General features: G+C 36.9%; 1 protein-coding gene across 3 annotated transcripts; it reads left to right on the top strand.

The window, feature by feature from the left end:
- Window positions 1-535: 535 nt before the first annotated feature.
- Window positions 536-17,958, top strand: LOC117297077 (uncharacterized protein C6orf118-like). 3 transcript variants are annotated; one of them, XM_033780207.1, is made up of 7 exons: window positions 536-657; window positions 2,250-3,036; window positions 3,634-3,765; window positions 10,812-10,999; window positions 13,229-13,550; window positions 17,144-17,205; window positions 17,791-17,958. In XM_033780207.1, exons 2-7 carry the CDS (start codon window positions 2,299-2,301, stop codon window positions 17,846-17,848), a joined length of 1,500 nt encoding a protein of 499 aa, XP_033636098.1. In that variant the 5' UTR covers window positions 536-657; window positions 2,250-2,298; the 3' UTR covers window positions 17,849-17,958. The 3 variants fall into 3 exon arrangements, with proteins under 3 accessions (XP_033636098.1, XP_033636097.1, XP_033636096.1); XM_033780206.1 differs by lacking the exon at window positions 536-657 and adding an exon at window positions 822-899; XM_033780205.1 differs by lacking the exon at window positions 536-657 and adding an exon at window positions 834-981.
- The last annotated feature ends 3,300 nt before the right edge of the window (window positions 17,959-21,258 follow it).

The raw sequence follows: 21,258 nt of genomic DNA, 5'->3' as shown, positions 1-21,258 counted from the left end.
TATCTTTTGAAAATAATTTTATAAAAAAGGTCCCGCATTGTTATAAAAATTGAACAAGGCATTGTACACTTTTTCAGGCAAAATGTGAAAAGTACACCCTTGTACACAATTCAGGCAAGCTAAGTACACACTTTGAGGACCTAGAGGGCGCGCCGCACTTAAAAATAAACATAGCCATGCATGATCAAACGTGATTTTTTTTAATAACAATGCTTCTGCTGTACGGTGACATGGATATTATTTTTGCGGTTGATTTTTTTTCAGCTATTTTTAGGCAGATTGAGGGTGCCCCTTTAAGGCAATAAGAAGTTTTAACATTGTTGGTAAAATGTATTAAATTTATAGTACCGGTAGTTATAAATTGAGGATTCAAATTTAACCCTTCAGAGTTTAAACAAATATTTTCATATTTATTCAGGAAACTGTACATGTGTACACATGTGCACACATGTGTACATCTTCTCAAAAGTGAAAGTTTTGGTTGACCCCCTCTTGACTAGTACGCCCTTTAGAGGGCTGAGGCGGTACGGTGACGATGTGATCATCGTCAATTTTATCTGTAAACTTCAGGAAAAATGTCTCCTTTAAGCCAATCAACATGCTTGGTTTCAATGTGGCTGCTCGACAGAGGCTGACCCGCTGACCGGAGATATCGAGGTATGTTTTAGAGTGATATACTGAGAAACACGCATTTCCTGATTATTTGTTTGTTTTGATTTGCACAAAAAGTAGACGACCGCCGCGGGGGGGGGGGGGGTGCCCACGTGTGGTGCCCGTACGGCGAAAATTACAGAGCGCCCTCAATCGTAAGAAATCAACTAGTTTCGGCTGAAACTTGGCAACAGAATCAACACACTTCTGAAGTATTTCCCCAATAAAGACAGCATAAAAACAACAAGGTACATAATTAACTTGTTGCATGCAAATTGGACGGACAAGTAGTAATTTTGAGCCAGAAGAATGAATGAATGACGTGTAACTGTAAGTAGGCCTAAAAATAAAATTAGTTAGTGCAACCATGGAGGTAGAATGGTGCAACTGCAATGCAAACCTGCCACCACCGTCATGGGGTCGCACTAAATACCCACAACTCACGACCCCTCACGACAACTCACGACAACAATTTTCAAATGCACTTTAATTGACAGAACATTTGAAAATTAGTCAACCGTTAAATATATGCACCCAAATCATTTTCAAACTGTTGACAAAACTGTATTTTTAATTGTAAAAAAAAGTGTTTTTTACCCAAATTTAGTAACGAACGGTAGAACGATTCTATTACTGCAGGAGTGATACAATATGCAAGATAATTATTTACCATTTTATGTGCCTCTCATGGAGTTTAACAAAATATTATATTTGAATCTCCCCTTTAACCTTTTAACTTCGAAATCCATAGTGGCGGCATAGTTACTAACAAGAAAGTAATAAACAGCAGCTAAAACCAAAAAGAAAAAAATACAACTCAGCCCTCTTGCCCCCTGCTGTGTAACTAATAGAATCGTCCAAGTACGTCGAAAGACAACATGGCGAATATTTCCGTTCGTTACTAAATTCGGGGTAAAAAAACATGTTAAACGGTTTGAATTATGTTCAAATGTTCTGTTAAAGTGCATTTAAAAATTGTTGTCATGAGTTGTCGTGAGTTGTCGTGAGGGGTCGGTATTTAGTGCGACCGCCGTCATGACATTAGCCGCCCAAAAAAAGTTTTTCTGTTCTTTGTTTTTTTTTAAATGACGGAAAACCATGTTAGTTAGAAATTAAATGGAGTGGAAGGAAGAGTCATATTCCAAATCAGGAAAAACATTTTTACAAAAAGCAAATTTGTTGACTTTTGGTTTTGAATTTGTTTGAGTAAATTCCTACAAAAAACATGAAAACTTTGTTATAAAATAGGCCTACATGTGTGAAGTAACAAAAAAAAATTCCAAATTAATAAAAAAGTGGTGGTTGGTAGGATACGGAAATATTTCTGCAGGCCCGGCACTGTACACATGCAGGTACATAGGCCTGCATATAAAATTATGATCTCTAGCCCGGCTACTGCACCTGTGCACTGTCTGTGTCGTTCACAACAATCAGCGCAGTATTTTTTACACTGTGATGCGACGACCAATGCGCCACTTTCGCTAAAGACTTAGATCTTGATTAAAGGCCCCCTTTAAATTCAATCCCACTTGACCACCTGTCCCTGACCCCGACCTCTTGAAAATCAATTTTAATATTAAAAACCATTCTACACACAGAGGATTTCCTTTGAGAATTCAAGACTGAGAGTTCGCAAGCTTCGGAACAATGGAGAAAGTACAAGAGCGCCCTCTACACGACCTTTTAGAAGGAATATTCCAAGAACAGAAACATGACATTGACCTCATGACCCGAGGTCATTTGAATCATAATCGTTTATGGAAGCCGCCAGACAAGGCGACGCATATCCCGTGGGAGAGCTCTGGAAAGGGAATCCCATTAATGCATCAACCTTCAAAATTACCGTCCCCTCGTCTCTCAACGGAACACCATGATGAAATGACTGATGCTATGTATAACTTTGGTATCGGGACGTCAGGAAGTATTCACGTACCACAACAAAATGTACCCAAATCCCACGGGAATGAACAAAAAAGAAGAAAAAGTCCACCTCAGACCAGGCCATTAAGTCAAGAGCGAAAATCCCCCACCGATCAGCGACCAAACACAGTCGCGTCTTATATCAGTGATAATGTCTTCGTCGAAGAAATGAGATTGCCTGAACTTATGCTTCCCATTACATCGAGTCAGGGTACCAGACCAAAGTATCCACACAGGACTGGATCTCCTAAATCGTTAGCCCCATTAGAAATGAAAAAAGATGACGGCTCCAATCTACAAAGACATCAGTTTATTGAGAGTCATCTCGGAGGTGTAACTAAGAAAGAACAATTCCAGCGCTTTGTAGACTTTCAGACTAACGTCATGAAGAGACCAGACATGCTTGAACAGAATGTCTTAGCTGGACGGAAGCAAGTCCAACATCTTGAGAAAAAGTTGGAAACGGTAAGTGTTTTATTTATAAAACTCACTCACTTTGTTGCCCACTGGTGGTTTGAAGTTGGCTTTTCCAAGTACATGTAGTTCGGTCTAACATGAGGGTGGCCAGGTTGTCTACAAAGTGATTTTACACCAGTTTCCCTTTTTCAGCACCTTGGTGTAAGATATTTTTGACCTTCCTCGTCTCCTGTGTCACTGCCACTAATAATGTACCACATTTAGTGCTTAATGAGTTCTCAGATCATCTTCTACTGAATTTCAGTAAAATTTGAAGGCAAGTAAGCCAGTTGCTAGAAACAATGATGCCTCATTTAAAAATCAAATAGTGAAATAGCAGTGAACGGCAATGAAATTGAAGAAAACAAAAACATTACCCATCCATTTGAAAAATTAAATGAGCAAATAACAGAGTTTAAAAATTTTGCAGAAAGTGCCTGGCTTGTGCATAGAGCGATCGTTTTGGGATGTAGTATAGGGACACAGGAGTAAAGGCAGGGGATTGACATTTTTGGGGGAAATCCTCAAGACCTGGGGCTTAAAAAATCATGATCACAATATAAGAAATGATTTGCCTTAAGTTACTTTATTTGTTTTCTACTCCAGGATTTAATGTCTCTCGATGAGGTACATCGATTGAGTGGTCCAAACTTCCATCGTCTTCAGATTTATAGCAACATTTGGGAGGAGTTAATGACAGTGACCCCAACCTTTGGTGACCTACTTGCCGGTGTTAAAGTACGTGGACATTATTCAAAGTTTCATCTTCAAATCAAGTCTAGAAAGCAGCTGAATCTTCTTTTTAGTAATTTATTTTCTCCCCCACATAAACTTACAACATTCCAGACACTGGCATTTGAAATCTACAGCGGGCTAAATTCATAAAGCTGTTTGCAGCAGAAAAAAATACTTGATAAAATTCTTTACTGAGCAAAAATTAAGTTGGGCACCAGTCACAACAATTTAACTTTGCCTGGTCACCTGTTTCTGTTAAGCTATACTTTTCTGCCCTTAGCAGGTTATTGTGCTTACAGCAGGGTACGAAATTAAGAAAATTTGCTGGTTGCCCCCAGGGCAACCAGCAACTGAAAATAGGTTGCCCACAAGAAAAATAGGTTGCCCGAAAAAAAAAGAGATATTCTTTGTGTCATGCAACTTTCGTAAATATTAGAACTGTCAGTGTCAACCACGCAAATTAAAGTAGCGAGTGGATCTGCGCTCACACATGCTCGCTAGCTGTTCCCACACGCTTGTTATGTGCGCGTGCAGCATAACACGTGTGGCACCAGTGATCCCCGGAAAAGCGCAATTTCTAGAAAGCGTGTGTGCCCGCAGCCTCCATTCATCGTGTTTATCATTTGCAAGCTGGTCCCGCGCGCGGCACACTGTGCAGCATGACAACTGCACGGCACCAGCGGTTGCTGGGAAGCGCGTGTGCGACCAGGATCAGCGGTGCAAACGTTCAGTCCCAACTATAGAAATGACCCAACTATGTGTTTTGCTACACAGCAAAGATGGTAAGTAAAGGCCCATATATCTGCAGTTAGGCTGATTCTATAGTTGGGACAGAACAAGAACGTGAATTCCAATTGTAAATGTTGTACGTGTACCCTACATGTACGCACGTGCATTACTGTCCCGCTATTACACAGCACTGCAATTTTAACCGCGCTGTGCCATCGCATATTATTTAATACGTGAATGATGATGCTGGAAAGTTCTCACATGGCTCGCGGTCCGGTTGACGTCGTGGAATATACAAAAATGGTTGACAATCATAAATATTTTTTTTTTGTGGAAAATTCAAACGATCTTTGGAGCTGGCACAATAAGCAGGTTAGGCCTAAATTGTTGTTTTTCATAAGGTTGCCCGTCGGGCAACGGCGACACAATCACAGGTTGCCCGGACGATTTGGTTGCCCCGGGCAACCGTTAATTTCGCACCCTGCTTACAGGCTGGATGAAATTGAGCCCTGTTATACGCGAATAGTGCCCTCTATTGATCAAACTTTCCTTCATTTACTGTTAATTCAACATAATGAGGGACACACACCAGGGACAAACACCTTGGCTATTGACATGATTAATAGTTGATTCAAAGTTGTACATTTTTTCCCTGAAAATCATATGTAGGCCTATGTTTTTGTTTTTTTGTTCCAGGAATTTTTTTGTCTTATTGATGGCTGACTATTTTGAAGAAAACAAATCGCAAATACATGTAGATAACCCAAAGAGCTTAAATAATTATAAGATAATTAGGAATATCTATAGGCCCCCTAATGAGGGGAAAAAACAAGTTAATTCTAGTTATTTTATCCATTTATTTGTTATATCTTTGGGTGATTCGTGATAGGAATTCTGAGCTTATTATCTAGGCCTAAGCCATACATGTGTACATGTAGCTAATATATACATGTACATTCATAATTGAAGCAACAACAAAGTTTACAAGGTCAGTTTTCTGATGGGTTTATCCAAGTGGATAACATCCATGAATAATTTGTGATGAGTAGGTCAGACTGAATACTGATTGTATTAACTGGGTTCCGTTGTGACCAATTATAACACATTGAACAGTGTGAAATTGACTGCAACAAAGAATCTGTTTTGAAGAACGTCCATAAACCTCTGCTCCACAGGGAATGATTTAAATTACTGGCTATTTGCCTCGGCATCAGTTAGGCCTTCAATACGATCTCATTTATTGCAGGAACTTCTATTGACATGAAGTGCCAGGGCTCACCCCTTAACATTAGCCCGGCGTACATTGTCTAGTCAAATCTGCTACGGGCTACTAAACACCCTTCACATCTTGCCCTGTGGGCTATTAAAAACTGTGCAATCTACTTCTTCTTTTTTTAACACACTTTTAAGCCAATTTTCTTTTTTCAGCCCTAAATCATTTTAATATAATACATGTCAACCTGCAACTGATTTATAAACAAATAAAAATTTGAATTTGGTTGAAATTTTTTTTGTTTTTATGTGGAGAGGTTATTTTTTTGAATATTCAGATTATTGACCAGTTCAAAATTCCTCGGGAGAAACAAGATATTTTATTACTATAGCTTTGTGAAACAAAGTTCAAATTGGTCGTGACTTGTTGTCTAAGCATACAATTTGAGACATCACATAGGGACACTGACTGCTCCAGAGCCTAGTTCTCAGGCTGCCTCACTGCTGCCGGCATAATGATTATGTATAGAAAACATCTTGGTTGTGATTTGATGCTACTGGTACAGTGTTAAAAGCTTTCGCTGCATCACCACTGGCTGTTACATGTATGTAGGGTCTTGCTTGGTGATATCGTCAGTTAGAGGAGGTTTCTCTTCTCACAACGGGTGTTCTTGTTTCTTGAGGAAGTTGACTTGTTCATATAGAAAACCTTAGGTTGTGATGTGATGCTACTGGTACAGTGTTAAAAGCTTTCGCTGCATCACTACTGGCTGTAGGATCTTGCTTGGTGATTGTCACTGCAGTTTTAAGAGGAGAGCTCTCACAGCGAGTGTTTTTGTTTCTTGAGAAAGCTGACTTTTGTTCATTATTGTATCAGAAGAGCTTTTGGTTGTAATTTGATGCTACTGGTACAGTGAATACTTTCACTGCATCTTTACTGTTAGGTCTTGCTTGGTGATCGTTATCGTTGGTTAAAAGAGAAGATTTCTCACAGCGATTGTTTTCATTTCTTGAGGAAGTTGACTTGTTCGTATTATGGTATCAAGACAAAGAACAGTGCAATGCATCGATTGTGGCTCTTACACGCTTCAGATACAGGTAGACTTTTAAAATATTTGTTTATTTCTAGCAATTTTGTGACTAGTAATGTGATGGTTAAAAAAGGAAAAATATTTTGTCACAACTTCATGACAATTTTTCTTCCTACTTCTTCATGGTACTTGGTTGGCTTCTTTCTGAAAACAAAAATCGCTTTAGTGCTTTTGTGTTTTAGATGTTTTAGTTTGGACACTATTGGGTAAAATAAATATATTAAAAAACCCAGAACTGATGATGAATCTCACTCTTAAAATGAATGGCAATACAAACTTTTGGCAAGAAGAAAGTAGACGGCAGCTTTTGATAGTATTAGTAGACATTTTGAGAAACATACTTTGAAGGTATGTGGTTGTGTAAATTGATATTAGTTTTGATGGCAAAAATGTTAATCTGAGGTCCTTTTGTGATCTTGTGAAATGAATTTTTCACATGTCCGTTTGATTGTATGTAGGATTAAAACAATCAAATTGTTCCAAAAATCCAAAGTGTAAATGATTTTCCCCTTTTTCAGGAGCATGATATTCCAGTTGCTTTTGCTGCCCCCCCCCCCCCCCCAAAAAAAGAAATTCATCTTTGCTAAAAAATCAAAGTAGTGTTAATTGTGCACAAAATGTTCAGTGCAAACTGCTGTTTTTCATCCAATGAAGATTGAAGATTGCAAACGTTTGTAAATTGTAAAATAAAAAAAATATAATTTAATATTGGACATCCTTGGTGTAGCGAGGATATCGGTCAATATTAATAATTATTTTTGTCAATTGAGTTGAAGGGAAAGACTAATGTAATATTGAGGTTTTTCCGCTTTATTATTTATTTGTTTACGTGTAATAATCAACCCATATCTAGGAGTGAGTGAGAGAGTGGTGTTACAACAATTACAGTTGTACTGATGTGAATTGCAGGGTTTTTTTATGCTGTAATTTTTATCAATGCCTGAAACCACCTTAAAAGTGTTTCAAATTTTGAAGGTCTCAGAAGACTTGTAGTTAAAACAAGTTGAGTTGGTTTTAATAGATGTTAAATTTGCATGGGGAATAAAGAATACTATTTGGCTCAACCTTACACTGATGTGTGTAAGCACTGTATACTCAGTACTTTCCCGTACTTCTTCACTCCTTTTTGAGACACAATAAACAAGTTTGCGATTCTATTAGGTGGGGCATATATATGGAACTTTCCCCAGTTGGACCAGATTATTTAAAATGGAATATACTTTGAATGTACTTGGAGTAGTGAGGATATCTGTCAATTCATAATTATTCTTATCAATTGAGTTGAAGGGAAATACTAATGTAATGAGATGCTTTTCCGCTTTATTATTTATTGGTTTACCACAGGAGAAAGTGCCTTGAGCCCTGTTCACATTGGACTTAATTTGGGTAAACTAACCGAGCCAATGGGTAACTTACCCATTTTAAGTCCAATGCGAACAGCCCAGGAAGTTTTCCTCCCAGGTAACTTACCCAACCCGAATGGGTAGTTTAACCGAGCCAAAGGTGCCCAGGAAGATTGACCAGGTCAGTTTAACCGAGCCAGAAAGTCCAATGCAGACGCGACGACTCGGTTAAGTCTCCCATCTGTTCGTGGCCCGAAGAAGCTGACATGTTTTGTCATAATATTTTCGTGATTATCAAACTATTCAATGTCACGCAGGGCGCCAGCTCGGTTAGTTTACCCATGGTCTCGGTTAGTTTACCCAAGTCAAATAAATTTAAGTGCGGACGCTGGTAAGTTTCCCCTTTTGGAATGTTAACCACTGTCTCGGTGAAACGTTAGTCCAATGCGAACACGGCTTTGGTGCCCTTGCCCTTTCAAAAACGAAGCTTGCAGGCCTGAGCGTGTGTTTAAAGCCATTGGACACTTGCGGTACAGAACCAAAATTAAAAGTTCACAGATTTACAAATAACTTACAGGGCTTACAGAAGGTTTAAAAAAAAATGCTTTACTTTTTGAGAAAACATTAAAACAATATCAATTCTCGATATCGAGAATTACGGATTTACTTTAAACACATGTCATGACACGGTGAAACGAGCAGAAACAAGGGTGGGTTTTCCCGTTATTTTCTCCCGACTCTGACGATTGATTGAGCCTAAATTTTCACAGGTTTGTTATTTTATATTATATAAGATGTGATATGCGAAGTGTGGGCTTTGGACATTACTATTTACCGAAAGTGTCCAATGGCTTTAAATGAAAAGTATGACGCTTTAAGATAAGAAATGTTTGTCTATCGGTGGCTTAATGCAGTCTGGCATGCTTGAATTTGACATTGAATGAATTCTTTATGAGCTATTTGAGTAATTGGAATGACAGTTTAATGCTTTGATGGTTAACAAAACATGAAGTTTTAATGGATCCATGATTGATTACGCTCAAAGTCTTTTCTTTATGCTTTTACTGCTTCATATAATGTTAAATACTCAGCATTTACACATCTGTCAGTTAGCTAGACTCCGGCTCAGGGAAATTACCATGTCACACGCCTAATGCTTTATTTTTGAAAGGGCAAGGGCACCAAGGCATTTTCTCCTTGGTAAAGGGCACCCTTTGAGGAAATTGTAAATTTCTACTGCATTTCATGGGCACCAAGGCAATGACCTGGGGAATGTCATTTCCTCTAGGAAGTATCGGACAAGCATCATCAGACTAAGTGTCAACATCGTCACATGACCACGGTGTTTTAGTTTCATCTTCAATATTTTATGTCTCATGGGAAATAACTGAAAGTACACACTGACAAGAAGAGGTTATAACCTGTGGATTCAAGACTCACAGGCTCCAATTAAGTCCGCAAATATGCAGCTGTGTATACCCTAGGGGACAAAATATCCTGAGGCCATTCCTGTTTGAGTGAAGTCAAAACCATTGATTAGGGTAGAATGTACATTGAGTCTACTGTTTACAAGCCTTCGATATTCTCCCTGCTTCAGTCTGTTTTTTCGATTTTTTCTTTTCCTTTGAAATATCTGAAAATCTGTTATTAATAAAGCCAAAACAAAAATATTAGAGCCTACACCACGGGTACATGTAGGTCAGCCATTGCACTTAATAAAATTGTCTTACTTTTTTCCCCAAAATTTCATGCCTGTGTTGTTTACCATTTACAGTATCTCTTAAACATTTGGTAAATCTTCAAGACCAAAGATTCAAAGGACGTTATTGTCGTGGTTAAGTTGTCGTGATTGCCTCCTTTTGGTGCCCTTGAAACGCTCTATTAGTTAAATGTACAATTTCCTCAGAGGGTGTCTTTATTCCTTGGTGCCCTTGCCCTTTCAAAAACGAAGCATACAGGTCACTTGTACTTTTATTTTTATTATATTGGTGTTTAGTTTGTGTAAAATAATAAGCAAATAATTGCATCAAGATTGATATTCATTTCATGCCCCAAGGTTCAATCTCAAGCAGGAATCAATCCACTTCATTAACAACAATTTGCAGGTGCCTTTATGAATAAAATGTCAAATTATGCTCAGACGTCATGTTAATTTAGTAGTAGGAACAGCAGTTTAAATAAAAAATAATAGCTTTATTTTCCAAACATGCTTGAGGCAATCTTATGTCGTTGACGTTAATTGTCAATAATTGCACTGTTCACTGCATGTCAGTGCTGGTAATATTTATAATTCAAACAACTTCGAACATTTTCATGTTTATTTATTACAGAATTTTTTTTGTATGCAGCAGTGTGTTTATGTGGATGCACATTCCCTTAGGTGCTTGTATTCATAATTTAAACAACTTCAAACGTTCTGATGTTTGTTTATTTTTTGGAGAAAGAAAAAACAATTTTTTTTTAGAAGCAGTGTGTTTCTCATCAGCAAAAGCCATTAAAATTAATTTGAGTTTACTTTTAAATCAACTGCATGCATTCCCTCAGGATATTGGGTGTCTAAACATGGTCGATGTTCAGCAAGAGAGTTCTTTGAAAAAGAATCTACTTGGCAAAAAGACACTAGTGTTACCTGGATGATAACTTATTGCCTTTTTTTGTTTATCCGTCTATTTAGAATGAGTATGAAGTGTACATGGGCTCATTACTGGACACCCAACCTCAAAAACACAGCCAGGTCTTGGTTCAACAAGTTGAGAGCTTGGCAAGTGGTACACCTATAGCACCAGGGGAGGTGAGCCATGCACAAGAGGAAGTCAAACTGCTTGAAAAGAAGGCTAAGGAGTTACTGCAGGAAAATGACAGGTGAGATGTTCAAAGTTGAAAATAGTTTCTAAAAAGGAATCCTGCCATTGATTTAACCAAATGCCCGGATTAATCTTAACCAAATGCCAGGATTAATCTTAACCAAATGCCAGGATTAATCTTAACCAAATGCCAGGATTAATCTTAACCAATTGCCAGGATTAATCTTAACCAAATGCCAGGATTAATCTTAACCAAATGCCAGGATTAATCTTAACCAAATGCCAGGATTAATCTTAACCAAATGCCAGGATTAATCTTAACCAAATGCCAGGATTAATCTTATCTCGAGTTAGGATGTTAAATGCGTCCGACACGGAACTTAACTCGTCCTAAGTCCTACGATTATAGAGATTCATTGTGTTTTAAGTTTCACAGAATAATGGCCTGAGATTTCATGGAGGCCATGGCCTCCGTTGCCCCTGGTCTTGGCACTAGGCCTTGGTGCCCCTTTTAAAAGTTTCCCATATAGACTTTAAGATTTTCCAAGAAAAGTTAGTACCCTTTTTCTATTTGAAAATGGCCTTGCCCTCTCATTGCCTTGGTGCCCTTAAATTGCTATAGTAGACATTCCAATTTCCTAGGGTGCCCGTTACATGTACCAAAGAGAAAATGCCTTGGTGCCCTTTCCCTTTCAGAAATTAACCATACAGGCCTGGACAATCACCTTCTATTATACGAAGCTTTCAGCCAAAGATAATGAGGTTGTGAAAAACAGACTCTGCAAACTCAATCAACAAAGGAAAAAAAATAAGATTATTAGAGAAACCTCTCCTTAATAAGTTACAGGGAATGAGAGTGTGTTAAAGTGTGATGAGAGATGTTGACTGAAGGCCCCCCCCCCCCCATTAAAAAAAAAACATGTTTAGTGTCCTGTCTTTTTTTTTTTTAAAGAAGAAGGGGATTTTTTTTTTCTTCAAAAAGGCCAACCTACACATTTTTAAAAACAACCATCTGGGCTTCTAAAAGAGTTTCAAAAAAGTTTTTCATTTTAAAATAAATAAAAGAAAAACAGAAGCGGTCTCTAAAAAAGATGCGGGAGGGGACGCTTAGCATGTTTTTTTATTTGCCCTAAGTAGTCCACAAGTAAAAATTAAAATATAATTTTTCATAATTTTTTTTTTTATAAATGCTTCTAAAAAAAGCGGGCGGGGATGCTAAACATTTTTTATTTGGCCTAAACAGTCCGCAATTGTCCAGATCAAAGTCCCCCCTCTCTCCCTGGCTGTGTTTTCTTTCAGGTCTTTGTACTCATTTAATGAATATCTAAGATCAATCAATGCATTGAGTGAAGTCATCATTGTCTCACTAAGTGTAAGATCAAATTGACTCAAGGCTGTGACTGTCCACTAATGGTTAGTTAAAGGCACGCTATACTTTAAGTAGTTGTCATAGACTAGTCTCCTCACTTGCTGTATCCCTATCCAATATGCATCAAATAACAAACCTGTCAACATTTTGACTTAATTGGTCATCAAAATTTTGCAATAAACACCCTTGTTGCACAAATATTAATTGTGCTTTCAGATGCCCAATAAAAGGCTTCAGGCCTGAAGTCTAAAATATTTTAGTGAGAAACAACCTCTTAAGTTTTGGCTCAATTGGTCTTTGAAGTTGCAAGAGAATAATGAAAGAAAAAACACCCTAGTTGCATTACTGTGTGACTTTTAGATAAAAGGCTTCAGCTGAAGTCATATTTTGAGTGAGCCATTTCTCACAATGTTTATACTGTAAGCTTTCCGTTGCTCACTAACCAAATTAGTGTTTATGTATACAACTATTTTGAGTAATTACCAATAGTGTCCAGTGTCTTTAAGAGTTGTGCATGGATTGAATGATAGTTTTTAATATGATCAATAGTTCAGGAAATGTCAGAAAGATTGAATTCTTGCCAAATTGTGTTCTTTGATTCAGATTGAATATTCATGTTTTGGGGTTTTGATAAATTCTCAATGCTCTTGTTAGAGCCAAACGAGAAGAGAAAAGACATAGAAGAATTTTCAGTTTTAGATGTGAGAGGAAAACCCTAGAGATATATTCCAGGGAAAACCCACGCAGCCAAGTAGTGAAAACCCAATCCACGTCCCCTGCATGATTCAAACCAGGGTTCGAGAGAAGGCGAGGCAAGACATCACTACACCAACCTGACCAGCCTGTGTTCGGCAACTTAATGGTTTCTCACAAGCATACTGACCTGACTGAAACATTTATTTTCTTGAATTCTAACAGATTAAGAAAGAAGGTTCGAAACGAGCAGGAGACTCTAGACAATCTGCCTCCTCCAGAGCCAGAATCCAAGACGCAGAAATCCTTAAGAGCCGCTCGACATCATCATCGAGACGATAAACCTAAAGGTATCGAGGACCAGATACTTGAGCTTCATGTTGGTATCTTAGCTCAGATGGATGAACTACAGAATCTCAGATCTGAACTGAATGAGAATTACGTCCCTGCGTCTGTTTGTCAACATCTTGATCAATGTGTACGAGATACGGAGGCGGATGTCTTGAAGGTGTTGAGTACCAATGAATATCTAGAGAAGACAATTCAGGTAAGATGGTTTTAAGTTCGGAGTTTCTTTATCATTTTGGCTTTCTTTTGGGTTTAGGAACTGTTTGATTGTTTCAATCCTATTATGTAGATTTATTAATAAAAACTAACATGTGAAAATTTCATTTCAAATCCAGAGCAAATAAGATCACGCTGTAAAAATAATCCTGAATTGTATTATTCCTGAATAATAATGAATCAAACCACCTTTGGTGTGTGTGTAAGGCAAAGAAAATAAATCATTTTGTTTAGAAATGTTTATCTTCTACAGGAAACGCAATCCTTTGTTTAGGTTAAAATTCGTTAAAATTGAACTACTTTGAGTTTTAAAAGGAGGGTGTTTACATACAAACTCTCTTGCAGGACAGTAATTTGTATATATGAGTGAGCTGTGGCTCATTGTCATCATTTGCATACTTCTGAATTCTAGTATTTCTCTTGCTGATTTTAATATTGCAACACCCCTGAACCACGGAGAAGGTCTTTTTTCTTTTGGCTTCGCTTCTGGGAAATCAATGCACCGAGGATCACCTCGGGTATTGTAGTACTCGAAGCAGTCAATATTTGTATTCTAGCTGTATATTGGCAGAGTTGATTCAGTCAGACCCAGTAATAACATACAGTTATAACACTCATCGTCTGATCTTAAAGTGACCTTTATGCAAAGTTCATAGCCTGACGTTTGGCCCTTAGCAGAGTCTTTCTCGGAGGCTAAAAATAAATTATAAATATATTAAAAAAACAGTGAAGCGCCAGGCCAACTAATTTACTTTGCTTGTGTGTTGAGGATGACCCATCCATTAATTTTCCTCCAGTACCCCTTTTTACTTAATCATTTGCTGCAGAGTATCTGTGTTGACCTTTGCAGAGACCCATCCCTCCAATTTCGATTTTATGAAGTCCACTAATAAAAATGTTCATTTTAAATGAAAAAACCTTTTACTTGTGACCTTGTCAAACCTAGCGATAATTTAGAGGTTGTTTAATCTAGGTGGGCTTTGGTGGTTGAGTGTTCTTGTTGAAATACTTCCCCAGTAATTGGCCCAAAATGTAATTACCTGGTGATGAATTAGGGCAAAATTTACTTATGATTACAAATCCTGAGTGAAGGAAGGGTCTTGAAAGGCTTAAAGTTGTCATTAACTGCACTTAAAGTGCTTCAATTAACGCAATTAGAGATAACAAGACCAATATTTTACAAGCAGATAATTGGACCTTTAGAGGCAATCTATTCATAGGAACCATTTAGTTTGTAAATTTGTGATAACTGAAAATATTGACATTATTATTTCGTGCTTTGGTTACCTTTGGTCCTGGGTGCTCCTTCAAAATATCTTCTGAGACTTAAATATTTTTCAATATTTATGTCCCCTAAATCAAAGGTTGTTTTGTTTTTGTTGTTGATAATGTAAATTGTGTTCACATTTTTTTAGTTCTATGACTGGGATCAAAGTAAGACAATGCACATTACATGTTATTGATGTACAACCACATGAAGTGAAAATCAGTCGATATTACTAAACCATTGACCTAGATATATGTTTATGATAGAAACAAACAGTCAGTCAATTATGTCAGCTTGTCAGCAATATGTGTTCAGACAGCCTCTTATATGGGTCAAATTCCAGATGCATAACAGCTACAAATGTAGAAGCAGAACACATTGCTTTTAAAGTGCATAAAATAACAAATCTGATCAAAGTTGCAAGTCTTGAAAGAAAAAACACCCTTGTTGCACATAAGTGTGTCTTTTTAGATGCCTAAAATATACTTCAATTCATGCCTGAAACCTTCTGTTAATATTTCAGCGAGAAATTACCCTTTTCTCACATAATGTTTTAAACCATTAACAGCTCTCCCTTGCTCGTTACCAAATAAATTTTCACGCTAAAAAATTATTTGGAGAAATTTAGTGTGTAGTGCCTTTGAGTTTTTTTTGTAATCAGAAAGAAAAAAAGTTCTTGATGAAAGAGCAGAATTGAATAAAGATTCTGACTAAAGTCTAATGACAATCCATTGATTTCCCATGGGTGATCAAACTCTGTTCACGTGGGAACTTGAGATGCATTGGTTGAGATCAATAAACCTTGTAATAGTTTAAACACTGCAAAAGACAATCCACATTTTGGTTTGGGGTGACACCATGTGAAAATCTCTTTTGTGATTAGCGTCAGCTCTGACGAGAAGAACCGGTGTGTCAACGATCAGATTGCTCTGACCGTCTCCAGGCTTAGAATTTTATGTTTGAAAGGGCAAGGCAATTTTTTCTTTTTGAAAAGGGCACTTCCATTGGAAATCTTTAAGTCGATGGGAAACTTTTGAAGGGGCACCAAAAGAAGGCCAAGACATGGGGCATTGAAGGCCGTAGTCAGCTTATAATTCAAGGACTGCGTATTCTTAAAGAAGACAAAATAATAATACAATCCACTTTAACATCCAGGGTTCTATTCTAGAATTGTGAAGGACTTAATTCAAAGCCAAGGGGCCTCTCAGACTTTTTATGTCTACGCCTTGAAAAGTGCATTCAATTTCTTCAAAAATACAAAGAAGTCACGCTCCATAATAAATTTCTCTAGCTCTGAGGATAGTGTTCCCTAAAGCTCCTGGAATCTATAACTCCAGAGGTTTCGTACTAAACGGTGGAATTGCCATCATTTCAACGTAGCTCCTCAGGGCTCACCCCTTAACACTAGCCCGGCATACATTGTCTAGTAAAAACTATGGGCTAGTAAACATCACCTCTCAAATTGTCCTGTGGGCTACTTAAAAACTGTGCAACCTACTTATTTAAAATGTTAGATTTCTTCCATTCAGATGAATAATAGGCCTACATTTTTCAAATGTTTTAATTTATTTTTAGGTGTTTGAGTGGAACTTTATTTGCCTATTAAAATACTTTGTTGTGATTGCTACTATAATACCTTTATAATAAGTAATGCATCAGAAAGATTTATGACAGTACATATTTAAAATCAGGGCGAATAAAACTTCCTGGGGGAAAGTAAAACCCAGAGCCCAGTTGGCTACTAAACAAAAAGCTTAAGAGCAAGCCCTGCTCCTTAAAGGTGGATCCTTGGTTCTGACCTTTTTGTCAGCCATGACTTTCATCTTCGTCTAGTCAGGTTGTACTTGTAACCTACGTACATTTTTTATCAATCAATAAAACAAGATGAGTCAGGCCGACCTGTTTTATTTCTGGCTAATCAAAATTTAATTAGATTTGCAGGGACACCAATATTGCATAAAGTTCTAAGAACAACGGATGGGTTGTCACCTCAACAGTTCGATCAATATCATGCTAGATGTTAAATTTTCATCAGGGGTGAAAAAATTCATTTTTGTTTTTCCCCGGTGCAAATTTAATATTATTTCATTAATCCCTTGATTTTGTGTGGTTTTTCTTTTACTTCATGAACTCAAACCGTCCGTAATTTTGTGGAGTCCAAAATTTAGTTTTACAAAATGGCATACCGTGTTAGTACACCATACGAAAGCAAGGTGTACCATTAGGAAAAAAACATTCTTGTCTGCAATGCTAGAGCTTCCCTTAGGCTAAACTGTATTCTTGGTTTTTTTTCTCTTCAATTTCCATAGCAACTTGAAGCAGATTTGGAGAAATTGATGCATAAATCCAATGCTGATTCCAACGAATCAAGGTGAGTATGATTAAGAATTAATATTCTTTATCCCCGATGCAAAATTTAACATCTATTATATCGTTGCGGTACCCGCTGCCAAAACAAAGGATTTGAACTGCCTCTAGCTACCGGGCAACCTCGGTAGTCTAGTTGGTAAGGCACTGCTCTAGAATTGCAAGGGTCGTGGGTTCGAATCCCACCCAAGTAACATGCCTGTGATATTTTTCCACAGGACTCGGGAAAGTACTGAGTATACAGTGCTAACACACATCAGTGTATGGGTAAAAATCAAAAATAAATATTCTTTATCCCCGATGCAAAATTTAACATCTATTATAAGGTGAGTATGAAAAGATGAAGTCACTAATAATGAAAGGCAAAGCTTTCCGTAGCATCTTATGAGACATGCAAAGATTACATCACTTGATGAGATTAAGAAAGTACACATCATCATAGTCGCTTCTTTATTTCTCTGTAGTGTTAATAGAGGTTTGGGATGTTCTAGGCTTTAATTTGATGTAGTCATGGTAAAAGGAGGCAGTCACAATTCAATTTGAAACTCCTAATGAATAGATTTGTTTTTCTCATTTTCTTCGGATGCAGGAAAATTTGGAAGAGCATTAATATGTTATCAGCAGGGACATCGCTTGAAAATGATTAACTTCAGCTGGCAAGAGCTGGGTCTTCCTTCTTAGAACCATCTTAAAGGAACATTACAGAATTGGTTTTTGCTAACAAAACAGTTGCTGGCAGTGTAAGCAACTTATGTAAGCCACCATATACATAAACTGACAAACCTGTAGAAGTTTTGTTTGAGATTGATCGACCATCTGGGTCGTGAGAAAATAGAGACTACACATTTTGCATGTTAACGATTAAAAAAATTAATAAAACGCTCATTGAGAGATAACTCCAAACGGGTAATTAGTTTTATTTATTTCTCATAAAATAATGACATTTCAGACAGAACTATTTCATGGGATGTATTCTACTATCATTACCATTAGACCGTGTAAGTTTTATGTAAATCTTTGATTTTAGGACAAGTTGTTTTTCTTACCAGTTCTGTAATGTTACTTTGTGGCTCATTCAGCAGAGAGGTGCTCGGTGATCAAAATAAACATCTTGCCAAGAAGGAGATCTAGAATTTAGAAATCCAAGAAGGCGGGAACCAATTTCATGAACTTGGAGCTTACTTTGGAGGTTCAAAATGCAGTTTTGTTTTGAATGTGTTTTGCTTCATCACATTAGTGTAAAACACTGATGTACATGATTTGTACACAATTTACCAAGAATTATTTATTCATTGACAAATGATGTTCATTCTGTATTTGTTTTTAAGTTTAATAATTTTAATTTTAGCTTAAAAGCTCTTAAAAAGTGTGCTAAGCAGAAGTTTGTTGAACAACAAGATTTTGAATGCCCCGCAAACCAAATTTGACATCACAATTTTGTCTTTTATCATGATTTACTCAACCTAATTCAATTCACCTAAAATTGACCACACAAAGCTCGACCTTCAGATTGTGTCACTATGCTGGTTCTAAATATTAACCAACATTTTTTTGTACCCATGAAAGTGGGTTTCTAAGCCATTTTAATTACAAAATTAACATTTTATTTTCATTTTTTTTATGACGAAATCAGGTGGTTTTCTTTACTTAATTTAAAGATGATTTCTGGCTTAGCAGGGCCATGAAATTAATCACTTTAAAGGATAAAGATCATTTTAAGTGGCAGACACGGATAGTAAAATCAACGCTCCGTCCGGCTGGGTATCTTAATAATATCTTGATGACACCCGAGGGATTCAAGCCAAACTAAACAAATCATTAACTAATGTTGACTTAAATTAGTCAGTCAGTGACTTATGGCCAGGCGAATCAAATGTCTTGTTACTCTTATCACTACATGTGCATATCTTAAAGGCAAAGTAACTTTTTGTTTTTGGAACCTACAATTGTTTTAATCCTATATAAATTATTTCTTCCTGCGTGTATACATTCTCTCTGGATTTGTCAGCGTTATATCTGAAAAACCCAAGCACCTTTAGAAATGAAATTTCTAGATGTTGGTTGTATTGTTTACATTGACATTTATATAAGATTAAAACAATCAAATGGTCCCCAAAACCAAATGTACACTTTTAACCTACTGCCCTTTGTGAAATCTAGCCCAGGAATGCTCCAGTATTGAGAGCAATCCGATATCATTTGCTTTTTTTGTAGGAACCATGCCACAAAATCAACAGACATTTATTGATTTTCTTCAAATGGGTAAAAAGCATAGACTTGGTTCAAATAATTAGTATTCATATACATGTGTGTACATAGTTTCCTGATTTGAGATGTCATTAAGGTTATTCAAGTTTGTAGTTGAGTGCATATCTCATATTTAGTTTCATCTTTGCATAGCTTTATACGATTTCACAAAGTAGTCAAACAAAACCCTTTAAAATTTCTTTTAAGATCTGGATCTGGATAAATATTCTCAAAGTTCTAATTAGAACCAAACTAGAAGAGAACATGATGAACAAATTTCAGTTTTAGATGTGGGAGGAAAAAAACCAGAGAATTAAGCAACAAATCTAGTCTCCTCTAATAGAAAACGTCCCCCCTCCCCCCCCCCCCCCCCCCCCCCAGCGTAAGGCAAATTTATTTGTATGATGATTGGTTCTCGTACTAATCTGACACCTATGACTCTTTCCAATCTAATCCTCTAATCCACATGGAAGTTTATAATCAAGATGCGGCTGATGTTGTATCTTGTTATTTTTATAACGTCCACCTGGGTCTCATCTTTATTGCATTACAGACACCTCCATCACCTCCACTGCTCTACCGTCTAACGAGGAAATTCTACTTGTTTTCTCTAAAGAATAGCGTTGAGCAGAAAGTATGTAGCTCATATAATAATATTTTTAGCCTTCGTGAAAGACTCTGCTAGGTATGGAACATCAGGCCATTAACTCTTTTTTTCTTACCATCGGCCCTTTTGGTTGGCAGGTTGGCTAGTTGTTGCAGAAGCGAATTATATTTAATAATAATAAAAACTAAAATAATAATAAACTGCATTTGTATGGCGCATAAAGGCGAATTTTTCAGTTAGATGTTTGTGTTATTTTTCCCACACACACAAGATCACTTAATTTGTAACCATTTGATACATTTCTTTGAAAATTAAAAAGAAATTGTAAATAAATTTAATAAGCTAAAAGCTTCTTCAGCTAAAAGAAAATTAATCACTTATTAATTTATTCGGTTCCGACATTTAATAATCAAATGACAAGGTAACTCAAATGAGGTAGATTTCACGAGAGGCTTGTCATTTAATGTGATTCACTTCTTGCCTTAGAGTAACAATTAATATTAGATTTATCACAATCGGACTCTAGCTGGCCCGTCATCACAGAGTGAGCTCAGCAAATCACATGGTTCAAAAAACAATGAGCCATTTGTGATTAAGATTTGAATAATATTGTCTTGTACATGCGAGTACAATAACCTGCTTAGTCACAAGTTACCGCTTTAATTTGAACTCCGGACTTTCAGTACAGTTGCTATGTCACATGATTTTGGGCAAGCTATAGTGACGTATTAGAGACGTTCACCCATACACAAGTCTGAATGGATGTGTATGGGACAATGGCACCAGGGGCTGCTCATCTGGAGGTTGCTATGCAAAGGCTTGCCCTGAACCATTTGGCACAGCAACCGTCTCTATAAGGAGGAATTCAAACATAAGATGTAACTTATGACTTAGCAATTCATTGTACCAGACTTTACTCAAATCTTACTCCATATTGCCCCATATTGATCACAAAATGTTATCTCTTGTTTTTTTACAAAGGTACTTCCCTAAATGTAAAACATAGGGCTAAAACTTTATGATTGAATAACCCGATTGAAAAATATGACAATTTTCCATTTAAATTAAAAGGTTTTCTGTTGAGTATCCAAATGAAAGCGTTCTCCGTTTTAATACAATTAATTGTTGAGATTTGTAAATACTATATTAATGCCTAGTTTCAAGACAAGTTGCGTATCCACCCAATTAATACGAATGGTCTTT

This window comes from Asterias rubens, chromosome 11 (assembly GCF_902459465.1).
Source record: "Asterias rubens chromosome 11, eAstRub1.3, whole genome shotgun sequence".
NCBI classification, from domain to species: domain Eukaryota; kingdom Metazoa; phylum Echinodermata; class Asteroidea; order Forcipulatida; family Asteriidae; genus Asterias; species Asterias rubens.
This window is presented reverse-complemented; position numbering and strand designations above follow the sequence as displayed.

Bases quoted from the DNA above. Each gene is read 5' to 3' on its own strand.
- LOC117297077 (XM_033780207.1), top strand. From the start codon at position 2,299: ATGGAGAAAGTACAAGAGCGCCCTCTACACGACCTTTTAGAAGGAATA. The intron at 11,000-13,228 runs GTGAGATGTTCA...GAATTCTAACAG, and splicing joins TTACTGCAGGAAAATGACAG to ATTAAGAAAGAAGGTTCGAA. The intron at 17,206-17,790 runs GTGAGTATGATT...CTTCGGATGCAG, and splicing joins GCTGATTCCAACGAATCAAG to GAAAATTTGGAAGAGCATTA.